The following is a 14,668-nucleotide window of genomic DNA, read 5'->3' on the forward strand; positions in this document are numbered from 1 at the left end:
TTTGGTATTTAATGGGACAGAGGCTTTAGACAACAGCTTGCTTAGCACTGAGCTACATAAATGTTGTAACCCTAACACAGCATAGACAGATTTCACAAAATTAAAGCCAGCTTTTATTAACAGCAATCTTGTAGTTGATGGGTTTTACAGTGTTTGTCAAATGTTTCCCGTTTTTTTTAATGAAAATCAGGGAGAAAAGCTGGCCTGTGGATAGAGTTTGTCACAGCTGGCAAAGGTGGCTATTCCTTTGTATGTCTTGCAGTTACCTGTCTTATGTCAAGTTTTCCCATGCAGACAAACTTGTTTTTTTTTTTTTTTTTTTTTTTTTTTAGAGAGAAAGTAAGAGCACACGGTGTGCACAAGTAGGGGAGAGGAGATGGTCAGGGGGAGAGAGAATCTTAAGTAGGCACCACACTCAGTGCAAAGCCTGATGCGGGGCTCAATCCCACTCCCACGACCCTGGGATCATGACCTGAGCCGAAATCCAAGAGTCAGAAGGATGTTCAACCAACTGAGCCACTAAGGTGCCTCTGGTTTGATTTTTAAAAATGGCTCTGGATAAGTCAATTAACAGTCTATCACCCAGGTAAATCTCATTTCTCTACTGGTAGTAACCAATACCATTATCTTTTAACTTTTTTTCTCTAATGTATAAATATGCTTTGTAGGGAGAAGTGCATCAAGCAGGGAACAACAACAACAAAATAGGATCTATCAACAAAGAAGTCCAAAATTTCACGATATGACAAGAGATCACAAAGCTTCTATTTCAGGTAAAGATACACTGATGACAGTAATAAAGACAGTTATATTAAGATTAATCAGGTAATTTTATTAATATTTACCATTCAGCAGCAACCAACATGAACATCTGAGCTAACAGAATCTTTTGAAATGTTCTGCTATATAGCTGCTTCAGAAATACACGCACATGATAAATTGAACTGTTCATTGCCAGAAAAACTTTTTAAAAAAGGGCTTCAAGAGCAAATAACACTGATTTATACTGTGCCCAAGCACTAGTCAACAATCTATTAAATTACAAAGGAAAAGGAAATCAAAGAAGCTTTGTTATCTTATATGCATGTCAACTTATTTAAATGGAAGGCTTTACTTCTTTAAAGCAACAGGAATATGGAGCTTCCTATGTGTGTGTGTGTATGTGTATTTAAGGATGTGATTACAAACACAAAGTGTTATCATCAAGGCAAAAGCTAGTTCCAGAAATTTCCAACTGCAAAACTTGCAAGATACAAAGCTAAAATTCGGATGTTCCTTTTCTCAATTATGAATACTTTCACTAAACATAAATATTTAACATATATTAATTTTTCTGACATTCAAAATTGTAAAGTCAATATGGCAGAATTATTGTTAAAAGCACATATGTACAAATATTCTTTTTCCATACATAAAGTATTTGGCATAATTATAACAATCATACTGCATCCACAACTGTTTGCTTTTATTTTTACTTTTTTTTTTTACACATAATGGTATCTCTTATTAAAATTAACCAGTTATGTACAAAAATACTTGAACATTTATTATAGAAAACCTCTATAACCAGCCTCAACAGCGTATACCTGCTGAATGGTTTCATTAAGAGAATATAAAAAAGTGGTCACTGCCTTCCAGGTAAGCTATCAACAAAAACAAATGGGGTTAAACTAAAATGAGCTTCCCAACAAAAGAGGGAAAATATTTAACAGTGTGATTTAAAATACGGTTCATATTTATTGAGTGTTATAAACAGTCAGTAAAGAAAAAAACAAGGCTATAAAATACATTACTAAATACAAGGTGCTTTTTCCACATGTCTGCAACTGGGGCATCAAGCATCCCTACCTAGATCTGAGATGCTGTGTGTCGGTCCTCAAGCCAGCGGGGTCTACAGCCATCTCACCCATCAGCAAAGACAGGATCAACTAAGAAGACAAGCTCCGGTAGGAGCTTGGAGAGTTGTGAAGAATTTTCTATTTGGTGCAGGATTAAAAGTTAATGCCCTTGCCTTTTGAAAGTCCTTTTGCCATTTAATCATGCTAATATATTTTCTCTAAGGTTTTTTTCTTCATTTACGCTATTGATTTAATACTGTCCTGTATTGATTCCTGAATTCTTGTTAATGGGACACATTAATTTGTGCCCATTTAACACGTGAACATCTGCGTTTCTTCAGTGACAAATATGCTGCAGAGGAAACGATCAAGTAAGGAAGCTTGCGCAAGATTCAAGTAAACATTTCTCCTGGGGTCTTTTGCTTAATCTAGCCGATTGGAACTCTCAAAGTAAATTGCACCTTTTAAAGAAATACAGTAGATACCATGATGTCAGGGTGCTAAAGGATTCACCAACCAATTCACAAAGCAGAGTTTGAAGAAAGCAGACAGTGGTCAATGTCAAAAGCAACCTTAAAGAACTCTTTTGTTTCAAGAACAAAACAACTTGCAGCCTTATTTCTTGCAACCCCTTAAGTGTATTGTCTAATGAGCCTGCTAACTTGTGATTCTGTTGAAGTGCAAGGATCAGTCTTCTCATGGAAAGAGAGAGAAACCTCCCCTTATATACAGAAGAAGTCTTCTAAAGTAAGGACCGTCATGTTAGGATGTGCATCGACTTAATAAGCTTTCTCGGAGTATCAAGTATTCAGTAAAAAGTGTACAACATCACGCGCCCTATTGTTGGACAATCTCGTATTGGTTTTAAGATTAAAAAGGGAACATAAAAAGATACAAAAGAAGTCTTCAGCACTATTTACCACTTCCAAACGAGAAACGTTTTAAGGAAAGTCAGCCATACTCCATGTAACATCCGGCGTTTTAGATCAGTAACATTTAATATTGTGCAACATATTAATAAGCAGGTTTTAATTCCATTCACTGAAAGACGAATCTGGGTAAGTTATTAAAGTGCCTACACTAAACATCTCCTGGTCCTACCGCCTATTCTCTTGTAAACGGCCGGGCCTCCTGGCAGGGGACTAGCAGAGGGACTCACAACTGCGAGACCTTGCGAGGCAGGGGCCGGGGCCGCGGGCCGGGCTCAGTCCTCCGGGTCCCGTTCTCCAGGTGGCCGGGCCGCGCCGCCAGGGGCTTGGGGGGCAGCGCGGGCGGCTCGGCCGTGACCGGGATGGAGAGGCTGTGAGGTAGCGGGACGGGCCGCCGCAGAGTCCGCTCGTACACGCTGTAGGGCGGCGGCGTTTTGCTCTCCTTGCGCACCGGCTCCTCCGGCCCGCCGTAGCCCGGCCCCGCCGCCGGCGCCGACTGTTCGTTCACCTGATTTTCGAAGCCTGAGGTTTCCGAGGTGCTACACCGGCTGAGAGAAGAGATGCCGCTGCTGTAGCTGCCCGACAGGACGGGGGAGTTGGAGATCAGTCCCGGGGAGTGATACTCCACTGGAGAGGGAGTGAAGGACTGCACCGAGCCCTGCCCAAATGCAAGGGGAAAGGCAGAGGAGAGAAAAGTCACGGCCATCCTGAACACCGTGCCGGGCTGCATGAGGAACCCTCCCAGGCCCCTGAACTCAAGCCCTAATCCCCAATACTCAGAATGTCACCGCATCTGGGCTCAGGGTCTTTAAAGGCGGTGTCTTTTAAAGGTGGCCTTTAAGGTCTTTAAGGTGGCCTTAAAATTAGGCCTTCGGGGTAGGCCTGCCTGGTATCCTTATAAGAAGGGGACATTTGGCCACACAGGGGAAAGGTCACGTTAAGGCAGAGCGAGAAGGGGGCCATGTGCCAGCCAAGGAGAGCGGCCTCAGGAGAAACCAAGCCTGGTGACGGCTGTTTGGGGATCCTGTAGCCTCCAGGAACTGTGAGAAAATAGATTTCTCTTGTTTAAGCCTCCCAAGCTGTGGTGGTTGGTGATGGCAGCCCTTCTTGGCCTACGGCAAACCCCCAGACTCAGATTTGAGGTGGTGTTATTCTCAGCACAGAAAACATTCATCCAAGCTTACCTCACTGCCCATTTTCAGGATAGAAAGAGGACAAATGTAATCAGGAAGAAAATTCAGAGGCATATAATTAGTCCTGTGATTTGGAAGACAGGGAACCAGCAACGGAAGGCTCTGGCATTACTATCTTCCCTTTCCAGCTCAGCAGGGACCGGCTCAGAACTGGAGGACAGCAGCCAGGGCAGTCGGAGCGGGGACAGGCCTCCCAGCTAAGGCCTCCAGAGGAGGAGGCAGGCACAGTTGGCCCGTGTTTGAGTTTGCTCCCACCCCAGACCCTTGACCTGGAGCTGCCCTTGCGTAGCTCTCAGGCTCGAGAGTTGGACACAGGACTTGTTGCATCTGGAGTGTTTTCTAAAACCCTGACTTGGTTGCTAATTTTTTTAAAGAGGAAGATTTCTCAAAAACCCCCACATTTTTTGGCATTTGATTAAAAAAAACCCAAAAACCCTGGAAGTTCTAGCAACAATGGCTTGCTTTCTCTTAATTTTTGAAGCTGATGAGGGGCTTTCCCCTTGAGACGGGGCACGAACTCTTCAGTTTACGGTAGCCTTCGCCACACTGTTCTACCAGCCTCCTTCGCTCATTCATGTCAGCTGTCTACCCTGTTGCCATCTGGATTTGCTACTTCCCTATCAGGTGTCCTATGGAAAATGAGTCCTAAGTGATACTCTGTGAAAGGAGGGTTCTGCTGGGAAATAACACATACTATGCACTCCTTGAGTACATTTAAAGCATAGTAGCATGTTAAAGTTTTCTAATAAAGAAAACGAAAGGACTTTGCCGCCCAGTGTTTTCTACACGTATCTGACCACAGACCATTTTTTTTCTGTTTATCACATAATGGTCCATAACTAATGTTGTATGGGACACATTTTTGCCAAATGTTATCCTAGACTAACTTCACCTTGGTCTCTCAACTAATGCTGGTAGACACGAATGTGTTCATTAGCAGGAGCCTAAAATTAAGCATCACCAATTAAGAGATCCAAATGCACTGCTTGTTATCAAAAATTAGACCACAAGTTCAAAATAAGGCAGGTAAGCTCAGCCTTCTCCAGAGGATTAACTCCATCACTTAATTGCTGGAAAAAAACTAAGTTAAGGCAGCAAACTACAGTCTATGCATCGCAAAGGTCATAACTGGGTAGCAGTGTGTCCCCTAACATAACGCAGGAGTTACAACACAAACGTTCCGTTGTCTTTTCAAACCCCTTTTGTAGAGATATGGCTAGAAAGCTATACCTGGCCAATAAGAACCTCACCAGCTCTGCAGAGGGAGTATACACCACCTTCCTATATAGGAGTGTTTTGTAGCTACCTGAACATTCTCATCCCTTAGGTTCTTTTTACAGAATCAACCTCTGTGACTTACCATGTTATTACTACTCTGCAAAAGCAAGTTGGAAAATGCAGATGTTAATTGCATTAGCAATATGTGGGAGCTCCTTGTGAGTAAGGGTACATGTAAGATGTGGAAATATCATGTTGCTTTCTTTCCCATCACGTCAACGTGATGGTCCGTGGCTTCCAGAGAGAATGCAGTCACATGTACCTTATGATTAACAGCTGCATTGCAGAATGACCAAAAAAAAAAAAACAAAAACAAAAAAAAAAAAAACCCTAGCAAATAATTTGCACTCTCCAGCAAATTTCTACATCAGAAACGTTGGCAATGCAAATGAAATCACACTTCCTTGCAATTTTCTCCATTTTGGGGCTTTTGTTTTCCAGATTCTCAGCTTCTATCAGCAACTATCCTTAGCACCCAGATGCATTGGATCACGACCTGCCCCTATGTTTTTAGAAGCTAATTTGTCTTTTTCTTTCACATTAGCTAGAAATACCTCAACAAAAAGGACATGGAGCATGTAAATCCTCACTCAGACACAAAGTCATTCTTTTCACAGTCACTTCAACCTTGTATTTGCCTCTGGTGCAGCAGCTCTGAACACCAATGTCTGTAGGTATTGACAATCCTTGCAGCCAATCTGATTCAATTTGGATAGAGACCAAATATTATTCTTTATCTTCATGAGGGATTTTGTATGTTTACAGATGTTAAATAGCCTATGTTTACATATCAATTTAAACGTCTCATCTTTAAAGCTTTTCAATTTGTTTCCTAGAAATTTTTGAATTCATTTTACTGTCTTTTTTTATTATCAAGTATATATCTCTACTGTAAATGAAAACCTTAGAATAAAATATTAAAAGAGAAGAAGTTGGGTTTGACTTTGTCAAAATGGGTGAGGCTGATAGAAGCAAAAAGGTACAGGAGACCATTTACTAGGTCTTCCTTATCAAGTTTTTCAAGTTATTTTTCCTTTTCTTTTTTTCTGATGTCCCTTAAACCAAAGGAGCAGACTGAAAACATCCTAGGAAATACACTGAGACCATATTTCTTTCCTAGTTCAGTGTATACACAGACTCTAGTCTGTACATTCTCACTTTCCCGACTTGGGGAATGAGGCTAATATAAAAACAACGGTTTCATTCATGGAGGCAGCTCTCTGAAAGCAAAGTCTAGTATTTTCTTTCCAATCTTCCTCCACCCCTTCTTTAGATATTCTTTGTCTGGTCTATACCAATGAAAGCACTTCAGTGATACACGGGAGGAGTCCTAAGGAAAGAAGGAATGTGGGGCCAGTCTCTAGCTTAAGTCAGAGTCTGTACCTTCAGTGGAGATCTCCCAGCAGGCGAGGGGGATACTGATGTTGTATGTCTTGCTGGTGAAGCTGTAAACAGAGAGAGAAATCCTTTCAAAAACCAGAAAAACCAGAAAGGTGACAATCTGAAAATGCCCTCTGTGTACAAACTCCTACAGATGGCCCAGTGCCCGAGGCCCTCCTAGGCAAAGGGGGTAAGGGAGAAAGTGACACCTTTCCAAAATAGATTCCTCACAAAGGATGGCAGCACCAAGCCAGGAGAGAATTAGTGAAAAGTCACCAGAGCATACATGATGCTCTACAGAAGTGACAGAGGCTCGAACTGGGCCCATGTTCCATTTCTGCAAAGTCCAGATGCTTTTCCACTGCCCAGTCTATTTCAAAAGGTGCTTTTAGGTGTGAGGTGCTGAAGAGAATCTTTGGAAAATAGCTGCTGACTCTGACCCGGGCAGCAATGGGTAGACCCAGGGCATCCAGGCAACTTAGAAAGGGTCCATGAGAATAAATTCACACCAGCCTCCACTTTCATATCCCAATACTCCCAAAACAGAAGACACTTGGCCACGTCCAGACAGGAAATGAGAAGTTTTCTGTTTACCTCCCTAATGCTCCTACTCAGGTCTTCTCTTTGCACCTGTGGGGTGGAAGTTGGCAGGGGCGGGGGGCGGGAGTGCAAGTGGTACTCTATGAATTTCATCATTATGGCAAAGAAGTGTTCTCTCTTTGTTTCTCCCACTAGACTTTCAACCCTACACCTGGGATTCAGGACGGGTGATGGCACTGCTCCGTGTGCTTGTAGGTCAAATTCAGCCCCCTGAGGCATAAGCACACACACGGAGAGCTGCTGTGATGCAGTCAATGCGGTGAGTGTGAGACAGATTTCCCAATTCCACCTACAGAGGTTTCAGTGAGTTCAGGGTTTCTTGGTCTGTGATAAGCTGCCATTCTCCCAGCTGTCAAAGTGAGGTTTGCAACGCTTAAGAAAACTAGAGAGAGGCTGAAGGAAACAAAGACAGACAGTTACAGATCCCCCAACAGTGACCACGGATGATGACAGGAGGACGGACCAGGAAAGCAATCAGTGCAGAAGGGAGGGTGGTCCTGCCAGGTTCAATCGGGAGAGGTGAGTCACCTGTGTGCTCTGGGTGCTGGGGGACCAGAGAGACTGGCCCACTGTTGCTCTGCCCTGCACACTAAGGGCATGCCACCGGCACTTGCCACGTTCCAGCACCAGCATTTAGATTTCCTATCCTGTCCCCGGTGGGTGTTGATGATGGGAGAAAATCACGTATGCTTGGAGAAACAGATCCTGACTGGGAATTGTATTTCTTCCACTGCTGTGTGTGGCACAAGTCCAGGTTTACTGTAGCTGACCATCTGCTTCGTCTTGACCCAGGCATTCAGTGGCCCCACCACGGTGGACTCCACAGCAGCCCTCGCAGCCACGGCATATCCAGAGATGTTTCTCTAGAAAGGCATTCTCCCACAGAGGCCTAAAATAGTTGGTCAGTATCCTTGCCTACTTACGAGTTTGAATGGGCCTAGGAACTTAACTACCAATATTACTGTTCCTTTGAAAATGCTTTCCAACATCATGACACATCCAAATTTAAACTGGAGAATGCTTGACTATATGTACATCATGAATAAGATACCAATTACTTGATTGATGCATTTTCCGCTGTCCAGCATGACAATGGTATTCTAATGCAGATTACCAATTAAGCCTAGATACTTCCTACTGTGTCTAAAAATCTCCCAAGCCTTTCGAAACCTGTTGGTGACTTTTAGTTTTGGCAAGTATAGAATACACTGGGTAGCACACAGTGTATTTTAAAAAGACAGAGAAAGTTGCTTAGTTAAAAAAGAAAACAGAAAGATGAGATGCTACTATACAGCAAATGAAACATGAGTGATCAACCCAGAAAAATCCATGAAGGAAATGTCCTATTTAGGCCAGTTGTATTTGTAAAGCTTCAAAACTACTCTAGACATATGTGACCGTTGAAAAGACTCTCCCCATCACCAGCATGGGTAAAGTCAGCAGAGCAGGTCTTAAAGGCTGTACCGTATCAAGTTCACTGAGCAAACGGCTTATTCAGTTGGAAAGGGTGCCTGTTATTGCTATCAACTCACGAAAAAAAACATTCTTAAAAATTTTCTCCAAATCTAGAAAGCTTTGGTAAAATACCAATTCCAGGGCTTTACTCCAAAAATGGTGATCTCCTGATTCAGTAGGTCTGAGGTTAGGCCTAAGAACTTGCTTCTTAAACCATCACCGGAGGGGATGCATCACCCTGAATTAACCCGTTAAGAAATCTCCCTCTTGAATACAGACTTCTCTATGCAAGGGACAGCAACGGAGGTGAGGTCAGTTGTTCCCCACAAGCCTATTAAGTTACTGGTAGTCAATTCCTATTTAGGGGCAACGTGAAACCCTGGCATCAGTCCTGAGTAAGAGTCAAGTGGCTGACTTCACAGAGCTTGACAGGAATGAGGTGGTTCAAGCAAAGGACAGAGAAAATACTACTGGCTGGTCAAGGTTAGGGCACCTCCCCAAATTCCGAGGATGGTGCCGAGCAGGAGAACATTCTACAAAATCTGTGTATGGAGTTGATAAGGAATGGAGGGCTGTTTGACTTAGTATAGTGAGAAGTTCAGGAAAGAGGGGAAAAACATTGTAAATGAATTATGCAGCTACTAAGGTTTTTACCTCAGACATCCAATGCCCACTTTTCTCTGAGGAATTCACGACAAGTTGGAGTAGTCATAAAAGTGCTTTTATAAAAGTGATTGTTCAAATGCTTCAAATACCCACCAGTTTGTGTGGGTCTTGGAGGGACAGGGGGAGAGAGAATTTTCCCACTATCCGACATGTTCTTGGCTTCTTTCCCACTGTCCAGGCTCCAGCTGCTAGGGGTGGGATTCACAGCTGGAAGGGAATAACACAGCTAAAAACACATGGACCACTTTGCCCCTCCGACACTTGCGATCTTAGAAGAAAGTCAAATTATCCAGAATGAAAAAATCAGCTGGATTAAAAACAACAACAGCAACAATAACAGGAAACCTCCTAAATACTAGGCCTTTATTTAATTGCTTACCTCACAGTTATAGTTGACATTTAATTGGGTGGTAGCATGTCTGTTTATTTCCCCTCAAGCAGTCCAACAGAACTACAAATCTCTACAAGAGCATAGAATCTTGTTGAGAATTACAAATGTGTTTAGATGCTGGATAACAGATGGAGGATGTAGTCACTAAACTATTTTAAAACTTGGGTTTTAGTGTAAATTTGTGGACAAGTGGCATCCAAAAAGGGGGAAGGCAGCGAAAGGCTAATATTTCAACTACCTGGCAGAATTACAATGCTACACCATCCTGATGACCAACTCTTTGAGAAAAGAACTCTTGTTACTGAAATCAATGGATTATACCGAAGTATGTCCTGAAAAAAGTAATTTGGAATGCTGACACTATCATTACTTTCTTGTAATTTGCCTGTTCCATGCTTCAGTAAGATGTAGAAATATGGAACAACCCTGTTAGGAACAAGGGCAAGACACACAAGATTATAAATAGCTGCTATGAAAGGTTTACAGAAGCAAGACTTCAGAGTTCCTGCGGCTTGCTCCCTGGACAGATGCTGCCATCTGGTGGACACATGTAGGATTCCAACCTTTTACTCTAAATGACCACATTCATTTAATGGCATGGAATTACCGCTCCTAAAATAATTTTTCTCTGCTCGGTTTTAAATTTGCTTTGTGGTTTTCTTTGGTAGAAGTGGTGAGAAAAATAATAAGCTCTCCTGGCAAAGATTAATATCTGACTTGTAACGTTAAAGCAAAATTTGTGTTTTAAAATAATTTTGGCTCTCTTCTCACTGATTTCAATCTCCCAAGGAAAGTTTTAATGTTAATCTACCCGTGTACTCAAATGACAATACAGTTTAGTTCTTAATGAGGACAATTAAAGTGCACTTTACGGGAACCTTTCATTAGTGACTCTTGATGCGTTGGCTTATGGGACCACTTGATTGTTGAGGCCTGACCCTGAGAGAGGCAAGTGGGGGACCTACCGCAAGCCCCCACCTGCACAGTGGAGGAAATCACATTTAATCTGCTGTTCGTCTTCTGCTGTGTTGCACAGACTGATGCTAATTGGCTATTAACTGCTATGCATGTGTTTCTCATTTTGTGTGTGACCTTGAGGCAGGGCACACTCCATTATGCACTGGATTGCAATTCTTAAATAGTATGTGAGTCCCCACAAACAACAGAAGAACTGGCAGAGTGAGCTTTGTAAAGGAAACAAAGGGCCGGGGGGGGGGGGGGGGACCAGGCAATCAATCTGGGAAGGTGCTATTTTCCCTGTGCTAAACAAGTACCTAATTGGCAACTCTGTTTCAGGGAACACAGGAATTGCCTTGGTGACATGACACCAGAAGCCATTAAACAGAGGAGTTCCTAACTTGCTCAGGTTCTGCTGTTCAGTCCCACAAGGAAACAGTTTTGAAAGAATGCATCATCAATGGCTGTCTTTCATTAATCCCCTAAGGGGCAAATTAGTCCTGATCATTAAAGATCTGAAGATCTGCCTTCCACACAAACACACGGGAGACTGGAGGAAATGAGGACAAAACACACCCTTCCACATTTCAGGACTGATGAAGGGGCTGGCTTTATACCCACCTTTCTCAGGTGCAGAAAGATTTGGGTCACTGCGTGGCAAGGCCCCATCTCCAATATGATTAAACAGCAGCCTCTGCAAAGGTATAAGAGTCTATTTTTATGGTGCAATTTGCTGTCATGTGAGACCTTCTAGAAAATGAGATGATTGTCTCATTACTGAAACTTTTTGTTCAAAATAATTTTTACATGGTATATGATGAGCCTACGAACCAAGAATTCGATTATATTTAAGGAAAAAAGGGGAGAAGAACTTTAAGTTTAAAAAGTTTGTATTCAATTTTAAATGTAAATGGTAAATACATTTTCATAATAATAAGGAGGGAAAAACAGTAAGGAGCACTAAAGCTATGGTGCTCTTTATAAATACAAATGCTAGACTGGCAATATGAAATGCAAATAAGAATGAAAAAAGAATTATTAGCTCAAAAAATCTCTAGTGAATGGACATGTTTTCAGTCCGAGGTTAAAAACATGGGAAATGGACAATATTCTACAATTTTTAACCCACAAAAATGTCACTTTTACATGGTTCTACCTAATATAGTAAAAAAAAAAAAAGAAAAAAAGAAAAAGTGCGAGTCCTTAAAAGGAGATGCACCACATCAATGTGTAGCATTGAGCTTTTGGTTACTACACACTGCTTCACATTTTACCAAAAGTGGAAAAGTGGGAGGCTAATCAAGGAAGGCTTTCAGAGTCCCCCATGCTGGCAACACACACTCCTGGAGCCGATGGAACAGAGTGTGAAATTCCCTCGCAACACCAAGTGACAAAGGGAAATAAAACTGGGGAGCTAGTTCAGCCAAACGCACTCAGAGAGAATTTCTGCGAGACATCAGTGTTGTGCAGATGAGGTATCCTGGGGCTTTCGGGAAGATTATACAATCAGCAAAGATAAACCAATCAAGCCACATCCCACTCGCTCTCATCCATTTCCAGATGCAGTTACAGACTTCTGCCAGGATGGTGTAGAAAAACAGAAAAATTAGCTGGAACATAAATAAGTATAGTTCTCTACTCCTAAATTATTCCCAAAGCATTGGTAAAACCCAGGGTTACCCAACAATCTTCACCTTTGGAACCACCCTTCACGGCCCTTGAAGTGCCCGGAGGGCCAGGCCTTTGGCCCTGCCCTCACCGGGACCAAGAGGGACCACTTCAAAACCAAGGCCAGGCAGGACGTGAGGGCCACAGTGCTTTACTCCCGAGGCATACAGGGAAAGCCTGGGCACTCAACTGCTTCTCCCTCAATGTAGTACAGAAGAATGGCAAAGGTGAACAGAAATTGGCCCTGCACTCCTGGGTACCTAGTCTGAAGCTTTCTCAAACTAGGTAGAGGTCAAAAGAGAGGCTGCTGGATAGATCATGCTCCTCTGAACAGTCCTTTGCTAACATAAAAAGCTGCTCCGAATTTCTGCTATGCACACATGCAAACACAGACACTCCAACTCATCCACCTAATTACCCCTTGTAACATTTAAATAGCAGCAGTGAACTACAGGGTCAGGTCAAGGAGGGTGAGATCATTTCCCATTTTCTGCTCAGCTTTACTGCTCAAGCAACAACCCTTGTATCTGTATAGGAAATATGGCTCCAACAGAAATTGCGAGCAATGGGCATGGGACAGAGGTTCACTCTTCACTCAGAAAGACTTGTTATCTAACACAGCCCATCCGGTTGCCTCTGGCAGGTACGGCGTTTCTCTGCAGAGACATGTAAGCAATTCCAGGCATTTGCTTGTTTTCTAAGTATCTCCGTCCCACAAGGACTACCTGAGAAGTTTCCCCAGGTGTTGGATAGATGGCACTGCATGGTCTCTCTCTTGGAGACAGGCAAGAGTTTTCTCTGGAATGTTTGTGTTTGTCAGACAGCAAAGGGGAAGCTGGGAAGAGAAGAAAGGAAGGATCATCAGGGGGTGGAGCTGGAACAGTCTGGAGGACGGGGCTTGTGTGCGGGGGGCAGCAGGTTCCGCGGGCACCCTCAGTCTACCCCACGTCCTGGCACTGACCTCTGGCACTCGATGGGGCAGAACTTGTCACGTTAGGCGAAGCAGAGTGAGTAGAACTCAAGCTTGAGGTAGATGGACTTGGCTGGAAATACATGGGAGCTGTTATCACACACTGCTTGGAGGCTTCGGACAACACTGACATATTTAAAACAAAATCACTGCCCTTTTTTTTTCAAGTAGCCAAAAAAAAAAAAAAAAAAAGACAAAAAGGAAAAGCCATTTAGAAATCTAAAAAAATCTCAGATCAACAAGGAAGCCTGTCTGAATTAATCAAGAATCCAAGATTTAAAAACAAACAAAACAGTCTAAAAAGAAAAAAAATCGAGATTTTGACTCCTGCCAAGGGAACACATTCGTGCTGGTTTTGGCGACATACTAGGACTCAGGACCAGGCAGCAGCACACTCCTGGACTAAAGTGCAAGCAGCAAGACTCCCAGCCTCGGGCACGTCAAGAGGTGAGCGCCTGTAAAAGGCAGAAAACACTCCTTCTTGTTTTCTCCAAAACTGTGTTCAAGGCATGAGTTTTGCAATATGTATTATGCTCCTTTTCTAAAGACAGTGGTAAGGAAAATTTCAGCTTGTTCTACTAAATTGTTATGAATGCCCTATTAGCAGTGTCTGAATAAAATTCTGTGTTGCAAGAGTTACACTGACTCATGTCCTTATAAACTGTATGTTTTTTCCTTTGGTAAAAATATTTTGATTATGAAAATTTGTTGACATGTACCTAGGTAGAGAGATGTTATAATGGACCTCTCAACCATGTATTGTGAAGCAAAAAGGCCACTTAGCAATGCTAAGAGGCAGCTAGCATGTGGTGACATGTTCCAAGAGTCCCCAAATGAAGTGGTAAGTTCCAAAGCTAACCCTGTACAGCTTGCCCGGCCTTTCCCATTCTTGCTCATGTCTTCTGAGAGTAGATGGGCGGTTTTGAGAGGACTATCTTTGTAGACTCCAGAGACCAACAAAGCAGTAAGAGTGTTTAAAGGTTTGTCCTTAACTCAAGTTCTTGCTCGCAGATCTGTTCATTAGCACAGCAGAGTGAACGGAAACTCTCACGATTGAGACAGAAAAGGAATACACACGACCAGACGATTAAAAAGCTAATCAAGTACCTGCATGTTAAAGACTTCATCAGAGCTTTCTGATTGCCCTGTAATATTGCTTACTTCAGCAGAAGCTTGGGAGGACAGTGAGGAGGAAGAATATCGGTTGACAGCTGGGTAACTTAATGGGCTGTTTTGGGGGAAAAAAAATGGTCATTAACTCAGTCTCTGAATTGCACTTCATCACATGCTGGCATGGTATAAAACCAAAGGAAAAAAATATACATTCCATTTTGTTGTCTCCT

General features: G+C 42.7%; 1 protein-coding gene across 7 annotated transcripts in view; it reads right to left on the minus strand.

The window, feature by feature from the left end:
- Positions 1–539: 539 nt before the first annotated feature.
- Positions 540–14,668, minus strand: part of DOCK4 (dedicator of cytokinesis 4) — a 433,703-nt gene continuing 419,574 nt past the window's right edge. For 3 of the 7 annotated variants that reach the window (XM_030308249.1, XM_030308245.1, XM_030308244.1), the window contains 7 exons: positions 14,433–14,553; positions 13,317–13,479; positions 13,081–13,190; positions 11,309–11,381; positions 9,433–9,546; positions 6,622–6,683; positions 540–3,425 (listed from right to left, as the gene is read on the minus strand). In XM_030308249.1, coding sequence (XP_030164109.1) covers positions 2,994–3,425; positions 6,622–6,683; positions 9,433–9,546; positions 11,309–11,381; positions 13,081–13,190; positions 13,317–13,479; positions 14,433–14,553 — 1,075 coding nt within the window. In that variant the 3' untranslated portion in view covers positions 540–2,993. The remainder of the gene's footprint in view (positions 3,426–6,621; positions 6,684–9,432; positions 9,547–11,308; positions 11,382–13,080; positions 13,191–13,316; positions 13,480–14,432; positions 14,554–14,668) is intronic. The other 4 variants (XM_030308247.1, XM_030308246.1, XM_030308251.1 and 1 more) reach the window with 3 other exon arrangements.

This window comes from Lynx canadensis, chromosome A2, assembly GCF_007474595.2.
Source record: "Lynx canadensis isolate LIC74 chromosome A2, mLynCan4.pri.v2, whole genome shotgun sequence".
Lineage (NCBI taxonomy): Eukaryota > Metazoa > Chordata > Mammalia > Carnivora > Felidae > Lynx > Lynx canadensis.